We start from the raw sequence: 10,293 nt of genomic DNA on the forward strand, positions 1-10,293 counted from the left end.
AGCGACAACCAATTGAGAAGTGCAATTTTCATTGCACTGATTGTAGGGTGATTGACTTTATCTGGTGTGACCTAACAAAACCCAAGGGAAAAAAGTAAGCCAATGGGAGGCTTCGCTCAGGTGGGCCGATAACAGGTCAGAGGCGAACCTTCACAAACCAGTCAGCCACAGGGTAAAAACAAAATGCTCCGCTGTAAACATCAACGGTCGATAAAAACGTCTGAAGAAAGAGTGCCAAAGCTTCTTCTCTGTAGAAATGACCAACACAGAAAATGTGGTGAACTTCAAGGCCTTCTACATGGTAGACCAAGCACGTTCCCTGGTTTAATCTGTCAATACTCATTAATCTGTTCCAGGGAACTTTAAAGAGAATACATTCCAGCTGAAACATGTAAATGCATAACTTAATTAAATGAAATGTACATCCTTTTAGAGTAGGGTGAAAAATAGCTGTTTTACACAGAAACACCCCCTGTAAACTGTAAACCATATGAAACAGGCAGGGAAGGAACTTTAGATGACAACCAAAGGGCTAAATAAAGATCAACACAGCAACAGCAGGTTTGTCCTCAGCATATGTGACTAAATGTTGGCTCTCTCACCGATGCAGCATGGCTAATATTCAGAATCCCAGGGATCAGAGAATTGCAGGTGGTAAAGGGTAAAGACATGTTAATCACTGCATTTTGGAGTGCTTAAATAGCCAAAGTTAGCTTCCTTAGGTCCTGATTGAAATCCTTGTGAAACAGTGCTTGACCCCTATGTGGTACAATATTTGTAAGCAGACACAAGTCTTCCTTTTCCCCTGTTGGCTTCCCTTGCTCACTGCCTTTAACTTTATAGGTACCTGACTATGTGTATAAGTCCTGACAGGACACTGCATAAGCACAGTCCCTAGGTGTGGGGGCGGCGGTTAAAAGCAGACTCACTTTAGCGTTCTAAACACAGGAAGGCAGAGGGGAACAACTACTGTGCACACACTCACGATCAAACGGTGCATAAATCTGCAAAAGGCAAAGCTCCGACTGGCTCGACCGCTCCACCCAAAGCTCAGTCCACAGGCCGACTGGCTGCATCATCTGCACCTGCACCCACGCCCTCATAATTTTATTGTTGATTATATGAAAGAGCAACTTTTCTGTAAAATTCTGTATCCCATTTTGCTCCTACCCTTTGATGTGCAGGCCACTAGTAGTGATCACAACCTCTCTCCAGGCGCTTATGAAATGCCTCATTGCACCAATTAGCTTCCACATTTGCGCATTCTTCCATATTGAACAGCATATAGAGCATGTAAAATAATTAGAAATGATTAAATGTCCGAAATGAGAGACAATAGCTCATAGTGTACTGAAAAATATATAAAAAAAAAAAAACAACACATTGTTCATTGGCTACCTCAGCTTTGATGGATCAGCACTTTTTTGCCCTCTTGTGGTAAAACCAAGGTACTGCCATTACCTCAGGCGAGATGCTAACAGGTGAGTGTGAATGAGTAAGTGAGAGACATTGTTTCTTGGGCTGCTTATTGCAACCATAAAACAGTGTGCTGCATAAGCTCAGTTCTCTTCTGAAAAAAAAATGATGAACAGACATTGACAACAGAACTGAATTTTATACTTACAGCGTGGGGTGATTTCAGATGTGTGAACAATGGTGGTAAGTGCTGGTGGCCCCCTAAAAAGTAACAACCTGACTTCTCACTCCCTTAATGTACTGTACAGATGGCAGACACCACTTATTCTGTATTCAAAGCCAGGTGATAATTCTGATTCAGTGGTGCTCATTTGAACAAAACCATAGAAGAACCATAGAAAAGAAAACAACTTTTTAGAAGTTTAAGGACAGGGGAAAACAGTGCTGAACTGGGGGCTCATTTCTCTTACCAATGCAGACAAGAAGAAATGAGGCAAAATACCTGCAACCCAAGCAATGTACTGAACTGCAGTGTTGTTAAAACCGCAATATGAGAACTAAAATCTATCAAAAACATTTACACCGTAGCTACAGGGTTTGGATTATTAACTTTTTAAAACATGTGACAGGTATACGTGAATAAAAAGCAAAAGAATATAAAACAGTGGAAAGAGACGACAACCTATTTAACTGGCAGCAGGTCAAGTGGAAAGAATTCTCCACCAATTAACGGCGATGAAGAAGCACCAATGGGAATCTGTAAGAGGCAGCAAGGTGTAGGGTAGCCAGTGCCTTTGAGAGATGTTAGTAAACACCATTGGAGTTCTGATCCGGGATCCTGACCGGGCCCATGCCGGACAAGAGGGGGCGCACAGCCTCCCCCTGGGCTGAGGAAGGAGAAGGACCTGCAAGGATGACAGTCCCTAGAGTCCACTTCCTGTTTCCTGCTTCCTGTAGTTGTGGAAAAAGACACCAATCCCTGCATATGTGTGGAGATCAGTGGCGTTCAGGCAGAACCCAGGCAGGGCCGTAAAGTTCTGCCCACTCCTCTTCTGTGGGGTGTTGTGGCCAGTGCCAGGTTTACAGAGCAAACCTCTTATTCTTGTTGACGTTCTTCTTCCAGCCAGTCTGCCTCTGTCTTCAGTACACTTTCCTGTGTGACAGTTCTGTTTCCCAAAGTACCAAAAATATTCAAAACAAAGATAATGGCAAAATGTTTAAAACAGAAGAATCTGCACTACATACAACAGCAACAACAGATAATAAACATGGGCTGTTAACAATGCCCAAGATTGAATAAAGTATAGGCACCTGAACCACTCTTTCTCCCAACGGCATCCCTAAGCCAATCTGAAGTCCTTAGGACAGGATGAGGTTTTATCTACATTTGAGCATTTTTCATTCTGACTTGCAAACTGAGTTAAAAAGGTGTGCTGGGTTGATATGGCAATAGCTCCTGCTGGCACATTAGCTGAATGACATCTTCCAATGATTTCCACAAGCATAAGTCCTCTCCATGTATAGCTGCCGAAAGAAAGCAAGACTGCACCCCAACACAATTAGGCTGGACGACTTCTACCCCCTGCCCCTACATCTCAGCTTCCGGGAGACGCTGGGACGAGGCCTCTGAAGGTGTCCACCTGGCTTGCATCACTGCAGACACTACAGCATCCAAAACAGAGGGAAAAAACCACAGTTTTCCGACTCTCAACGTACCACCGACTCCTTCAGGACTGGGGAGGGAGGGAGGGAGAGATTGCGCAATAAGGAGTCACTGGCTGGAGCAGCCCCCCACTCTTAGCTTGGTCCACCTGGTTGGGGGTTTCATTACGATACATTAATTTGCTAAGCAGGCACCCTTGCCTAGAGCGACTAGTGTAGCTTACATCCAGCTGGATCATTACTGCAGCAGTTCAGGTTAAGTGCCTCGCCCAAGGGTACAACGGCAGTGTCACCACCTGGGAATCCTGGAACTGCTGACGCCTGGGCCACAAGCTCCGCCCCTTCCTACCGCGGTACGTCACTGCCCTGCCCGTTGGTCGCCACGCACGGGAGGTGGGGGAGGGAGACGGGGCTCTAGAACTTGGGCTGGTAGAGGGAGACGCGTCCGCTGAGGCAGCCAGAGGCCAGCTGGCAGTGCGTGGGGGAGAACTTGGTGGTGAGCACCACGTCGCTGTGGGAGTAGATGGAGCGCACCTCGCGCAGTGCAGCGGGCGGCCCGTCGGCTGGAGGCCAGTCGGTCAGCTCGCCGCAGCGCCCGTCGAAGGCCAGCAGCCGCACGCCGTAGCCGTAGGGCGAGCAGATGAGGCGCCCGTCGGGGCTGAAGCACAGCTCCTTGATGTAGCCCCGCCCGACGTTTGCCTCCTCTATGTAGTGCGTGAGCCGGAGGGAGCGGCGCGGGGAGGCGGTGGCCGCCCGCGGCGGCGGGGCACCCTCCTGGAACTCGTACACGCAAGTCCACTGCAAAGGGGAAAGGAGGGGGGGGGTTCAGACAGTGAGTCATGTGATGAGCTGGGTGGAATTCATTTGGGCAGCAAAATGGACCCTTCAATGACACACATGTACTACGCACACACAGGCACACACACTAACTCCTCCTTGGTAAATGAGTACCCTCTATCACTGGGCAGGGTTAGCCAGTGGAGCTTCTTTAATTGGCGTTCTTTTTCAAATAGTTTCATAACCCCCCCCCCCCCCCAAAAAAAAAAAATGAATTATTTGGAGCTCCAGCATACTAAGCTCCAGTTAAGATAACTGCAGATACTTTTACAGAGAATAGCTGCTGGTAAAGTTTAAGTTCCCCTGTAGCAGTTTCCTAACTAAATGGCAACCAGCAAACTTAAGCAGTTCTGAATTTTACTGTGACAGCAAGAGAGAGAGTAAAAAGAAAGGGAACCAGTCAGTGAGAGAGAGGCTACGTGAAAGAACGCCAGACAGAGGAAAAGTGAGAGCGCAAAAGTGACAAATTAAGCAAGATAGAGAGAAAGACAGCAAGTGTGTGAGACACCACAAGACAGATAGAGCCAGAGAGGACAAAAGTGTGTGTGTGTGTGTGTGTGTGTGTGTGTGTGTGTGTGTGTGTGTGAGTGAGTGAGTGAGTGAGTGAGTGAGTGAGAGAGAGAGAGAGAGAGAGAGAAAGTGAGGGCAAAACAGAGTGAGGCAGGAAGAAGTAGAGACAGTGAGCGGGTCTGAGAGGGAGACTGGGGTGGGCGCGGTGCCCACCTCCTGGTCGTCAGCATTGCTGGAGCAGCGGAGCAGGGTGGCCCAGCCTTTGGGGTGAAGCTGCAGGGAGGTGATGCAGTTCCCCCGGTCTCGCTCCCCGGGGATCTCTGGGGTCAGCACCTCCAGGCTGTTCCTTGGAGGGGCGCCTGGAGGAGGGAATGTTTCAAAAAAAAAAACAACACACCACTCAACACTCACCATCCACCATCCTTGAGCACTAAACAGCATTCCACATATGTGAATCAAGGATAAAAGAATAAACCTCTTATAATAACCAATGCCTATATGACAAAAACCCACATGTTTAAGCTTTGCTTATAAACATCAGACTGCGCTGGGCAAAAAAAACAATGAATCTCATGAGGAAGGTGCACAATCATTTACTTTGACCAGGGGTGACCCGTTCATGTCTCTCTGCCTGCAGTATTAGCTTCAGATGTTTCGTTTCATTTGCTACTTGGACAGAAGTTGCCTCACCTGACATTTCAGGAATAAATAAGCCACTAACTGACAGTGACTCTAAAACCAGGATCACACCTAAAGGCCTGGAATGGACAACCCCCCCCCCACTCTTAACACTAATCAGGGGTGCATACAACACTGTACCTTTTCAGGAGCTTACATATACCAGGGCCAGGTTAGAGTTATCTCTAATAGAGATACACTCAGCTCACAGTTCAGTTTGAAACATGATTCCTGAAGTATAAAATGTACAAAAACAATGTTTTGGATCTTGTTCAACTTGTAAACAATATGAGGTGTTTTGAGTTAAAATGATAGAATCTATTACACAAATTTCTAAATTAAATGACAAAACTCAGCTTTCCAGTGCAAGCCATACAGTATGGTTAAACAAGATCGTTTAGAACCAATCTGCTTGTTCATCGTGCCCTCTGCTGTTCACACAATGCATTAAAACCGAAAAGTGCATTTTAGATTCGCTCTGTAGAAATAAGAATCATAATCAGAAAAAACCAGTTGAAGCTGATATCACAACTATTTTTCAGCTCCATGGTGTGTATTGGTATGTTTTTTATGGCATTTTATGATATTTCATAACACTCCGAGTGTATGTCTCTAATCGGGACCAAAGGGTTGAGAAACAGAGCCGGCCCAACGGCCAGCCCAAATCTCTCGCCCAAGGTAACCCCCCCCCCCCCCCCCCCCTCCAGCTTAGCCCCGCCTCTCTGGCCAGGAGGCCCCAGCCTCACCTTCTCTGAGCGAGGACTGGGGCCGGCTCTTGCCGGGGTCGCCGCCATGGCGGGGGGCGCCCACCGTCCTGGAGCCGTCGGCGGCGAGGGTGGTCCGGCGGGCCCGCAGGGTGCGGTAGCTGCCGACCTCCAGCGACTGGGTGAGGTCCAGGTCGTGCAGGATGAGTAGGTAGCCCGATGAGGTGGAGATGAGCATCTTGGAGCAGTCGGGCGTCAGGCGCATCCTCATCAGGTAGCGCGTGTGGAAGAACTTCTTATGTGGGCAGCCCTCCTCTGTGAACCTAGGGGGTGGAGGGAGGGGGGGGGGGGGCGCACCACAGGGTGAGCCGGATTGACAGCAAGATTCTGGGTGACTGGATGATAGTGTGATTAAGAGAGCTGAGCTTGGGACCTGATGGTTGCAGATTCAATAGCTCCTGTTGTGCCCCTCAGTATAGAACTTCACTTGAACTGAGTTATTTTAGACATATGGATGTTTGCTAAGCAAATAATAATTCAATAACTTTATTCATCAGTCAATGGCATGCAGGTCAAAGTGGAGTTCCCATGGAGTGATATGAAATAACGTACCACAAATTAAAAAGAATGTCAAAATTGCCAGATTGCTGCTAGATGGATAAGTATAGAAAACTATGTTAAGTCATGACACACCCAAACTACAGTGCCTGAGAGCAGCTGTCATGAACACAAACACCTACAAGCAACGCCTTGGGAGAACTACAGATAGGAACTACAGGTAGGGCCAAAATAGGGCAATGGAGTAGCATATGCATGAGCATCCATCCAAATGCCCACTCCAAGGGAAAGGAGACACAGCTGTACTAATTGCCATTGCATTTAATGGCATGTTTACAACCTATGGAAAGCCATAGGAAACCACAGCGTGAACGTTCTTCCACGAACAACAACGCAGCCCCAGCCCCGTTCACCTGTTGGTATCCCAGGTGATGACGTTGCCGTCGAAGCCGGAGGTGACGAGGAGGCGGGTGTTGGTGTCGTACTCGATGTTCTTCACCCAGCTGGCGTGCCCATGCAGGGAGCACACCTTGGAGCTCAGGTTCCGCAGGTCCCACAATGCAATGGTGGTGTCATCCGAGCAGGTGGCGAACAGGCGGTTGTCCAGAAACCTTGAAGGCAAGGCGCGGAAACGCGTTCGATACACACACACAGTCTGGGAATATGCAGCAAAGGGACACCCTAAAGAAGGGTTTCCCAACAACAGGCCTGAGGTTCACCTTCTACACCGTTTTTCCTTCCAGTCAAGTTCTTCAGTGAGGTTTAACTGAGCTGTTAATTGTTGGAAGTGTGTCTGTGCTCACAGATATACAAACACAGACATCTATTCAATTCAATTCTTTGCCCTATAAGCAAATTGATTAATATTCAACTTAAATTAAGATCCTTGAATAAATAATTGGGTAATTAAGCTTAGCTGAAGGCTGCTTTGACTTTAAGAGGAAAAAAAATGTGTTTAAGCAAAAGGTTGCAAAGAGGCTTAAAGTTTTCATAGCACAAACACACCTCTGAATAACATTTTTTTCAGAGAGAACATGCTGATGATTAACTGTCAAGAGAGGGCAAATCTAGATCAGTATTCAGCGAAAGGCCCACTCAAGCCTAATTAACCAGGTCATCTGGAACAGAAATCAGCATACACAGTGGGTCTCCAGGACCAGGATTAGGAAATGCCTCACAGAACTAGTTCTCAGACCTTTTTGGGCTATTTGGAGAGAAAGCATTGATGGTGCATGCAACAGAATAGAACTAGCTAACTAACTAACATTTTAGAGTTGCACTTTCCCTCATCCTTAGATACAAATAAGCAATTACACCAACTCTAATATCTAATATATCTAATTATTAATGCTTCTTCTGTATGTATGCACATCCTCCACAGAACATGTGGTGAGAGCCTACAGAGCACCAGTGGACCACAGACCACAGTCTCACGACCTCTGACTGACTGCCTTTTAAATTAAGCCACACGTAACAGCGTAATCCTTCGCTGTTAAATTACACACCGTCACCACTGCGGCTAGAGACGTACCTGCCTACCAACGAGGGGTGACACTGAATATTCCACTATTAGTAATCTATCACAAGCTTGTTAATTTTAAAAATGAAGCGCAATACAGTGCATCATCGTTCTTTATCAAGATTCTATTCTTCTCGTCAACTTGCATGTTTCAGATAGCAGCAGTGTGGCGTCTTGGTACGGAGTAGGGATTTCTACCCAAGGACAGTACTGCTGTTGTAACCTCAGGCAAGGCACTTAACAGGAATTGCTTCAGCCATTACCCAGATGTGTAAATGTATAATATGAAAGCCATGAAATTCTCTCTAGATGAGGGCGTCTGTCTAGCAAATAAAGAACGTGGTAATAATATTCATCGAAGACGGCTTGAGTGATCTCAGTGCCTTTTGCGCCAAAAGCACAAAAAACGAGGTCGGCGGCAGAGTGAGTCTGTTGGGAGGGTAGGTGGGAGCACACCTGATGTTGTTGACGCAGTCTTCATGGGCCTCCACCAGTGTTCGGATGTGCCGGGACGAGATGGGGTCGAAGAGGAGCACCTCCGTCTGTTCGCACGCTACCGTCAGCACAGACCTGGTGAGGGAACCAGGAGGGTGAGTACGGCCGCCGCCGTGCCCTTGGGCCTCGGCAAAACGTAACTTGTAAATGGTCTTACTGTAAGTTTGATGAGGGAACACCTCCATAGCCCTCAGTGAGACATCCCAGGTAGTAAGCCACTTCATACGTACTTGCCAAGTGCATAGCAAGCACACACCGGAAATACGGAAATTTAGATCGGTTGAGCTGTCATGTTTGCTAGATTTGTGCTTATTTGTCCAATTAAAACATGGCCTTCTGTTGAGGCCGCAAATAAAGTTGGCGTCTTGCTAACCTTTGTGGAGAGAGAAACGTGAAAAACGTTCCAGTGCCGTTAGAAAATTTCTGGTTTAACTCGGTTATTTAGAAGGACAACTTGTGTTGTTGTCTAAAAACACAAGTATTTTGAGCTTGAAATCGTAATTTGAAATCTGTATCTTTTGCGGTTCAAAATTTTAGGATTTGGCCTGCCATAAACAGTCAAATGTTTGTTTTTAACAGGTGCACTTTATATTTTCGGTGGTACAGTCAACCTATCACATCCCCAAGTTTTACTAGGGCACAGAACAAAGCAAATTTACACCACGACTGAGGGAAATGTGGATTGTTGAATTGCTCACCAAGAAGATAGACCAGCTGTCACTGTCTACTCACTGGTGGTCAGTAGCTAGACAGCTACTACTCTTAGAAAGTGAAACTCTGCTATAAAGTGATCTGCTAGTCTACCATTTAAAGAGGGGCTTCTGCATGTTTGCTGTTAGTAATATATGAAAGCTGTAGTAACGTTCGCTAACAGTATACGATTTTAAAGTGGATTCAAATGGAACAAAGCAAAACACATGAAGCGATGCTGCATCGGGTCTGGCTGTTAACAAGCTAGCGAGCTAGCTGGCCAGCCATATGCCTTACCCATCAGGTGAGTACTCCAAATTGAACACCGCACCGTGCGTTTTGGTGCTCAAATTCACAGAGTCCGCGGGGTTCATTGAGCGGTACATGCTCGTCATTGTCCTGAAGTTATCACGGGCGGGATCAACAAAACTACCCCTCCCCAGCGTCCTTTGTCGCAGCCACCAAAACAACCCTTTCACCAAACCTCCTGTACTGTGCCCCGCCGCGCTCATGCACTGAGACTGAAAGCCACCCTCCGCTGTGCCCGGCTTCGCACTACCCCAACTCCCGGCAGATCCGCGACTGTGCTGCAGCGGTGGCGACCGCTCCCGACCTATCTCCTCTTCTTCATCACCTCCTCCATCGTCCGGATCTTCCTCTTCCGAAGTTCTGCTGCTGGGCCTGTCCGAAGGAGAGTCATTGTCGGCTTCTTCGCCGTCGCTTTGGCGATCCGAGCTAATCGTGGGGGTATCGGTTGCGTGCGGCTCTGGCGATGGATCCATTTGCTCGCCTCACGGGACAGAGGAAGTGCGGGGGTTCGTGACTTCTCTGCCCCCTTCCACCCTTTAAACCTTGGCTTGGTTTAACCTACCTAAAAACACTTAAACAATGTGCTGGCTTTCATAATGGAACCCCGAGACCGCCTCGCCCTAACCAAACAACTAGTTGCCGCTCTGTTGTACTGCGAACAGCTGTGTAAGGAGAGCCACAAACAGGATAATTCTACTTCCTGTTGGCAAGACTGGGTGCTGCGTATTTCAAAATAAAAGACATGTCTATCGATGGATCTGCCTATCCATAGAAACTGCATTTAGTTGAAATATAGTTACAAAGTTTTATCTTATCACATTAATAATTTCACCTATGAAATTAAGATATTGTGAAACGGTTGATGTTGTATGTGGAAGAAGCAGACACTTAGGCAATAAATAGAGGTACTTGAAT

At 47.1% G+C, this 10,293-nt stretch overlaps 1 protein-coding gene across 1 annotated transcript; it reads right to left on the bottom strand.

The window, feature by feature from the left end:
* Positions 1-1,423: 1,423 nt before the first annotated feature.
* LOC118793004 (DDB1- and CUL4-associated factor 10-like) lies at positions 1,424-10,162 on the bottom strand. Its single transcript, XM_036550926.1, has 6 exons — positions 9,367-10,162; positions 8,341-8,454; positions 6,779-6,976; positions 5,850-6,130; positions 4,639-4,784; positions 1,424-3,876 (listed from the first exon to the last, which is right to left on the bottom strand). Exons 1-6 carry the CDS (start codon positions 9,849-9,851, stop codon positions 3,493-3,495), a joined length of 1,608 nt encoding a protein of 535 aa, XP_036406819.1. The 5' UTR covers positions 9,852-10,162; the 3' UTR covers positions 1,424-3,492.
* Between the last annotated feature and the right edge of the window lie 131 nt (positions 10,163-10,293).

Source organism: Megalops cyprinoides, chromosome 18, assembly GCF_013368585.1.
Source record: "Megalops cyprinoides isolate fMegCyp1 chromosome 18, fMegCyp1.pri, whole genome shotgun sequence".
NCBI classification, from domain to species: Eukaryota; Metazoa; Chordata; class Actinopteri; order Elopiformes; family Megalopidae; genus Megalops; species Megalops cyprinoides.

What these genes read in the sequence shown, in the direction of transcription:
- LOC118793004 (XM_036550926.1), bottom strand. Translation starts at nt 9,851, where the DNA reads ATGGATCCATCGCCAGAGCCGCACGCAACCGATACCCCCACGATTAGC. An exon ending in CCAGTCCTCGCTCAGAGAAG is followed by an intron (nt 4,785 to 5,849) that starts GTGAGGCTGGGG and finishes TCCCTCCTCCAG; the next exon opens with GCGCCCCTCCAAGGAACAGC. An exon ending in GCAATGCTGACGACCAGGAG is followed by an intron (nt 3,877 to 4,638) that starts GTGGGCACCGCG and finishes TCCCCTTTGCAG; the next exon opens with TGGACTTGCGTGTACGAGTT.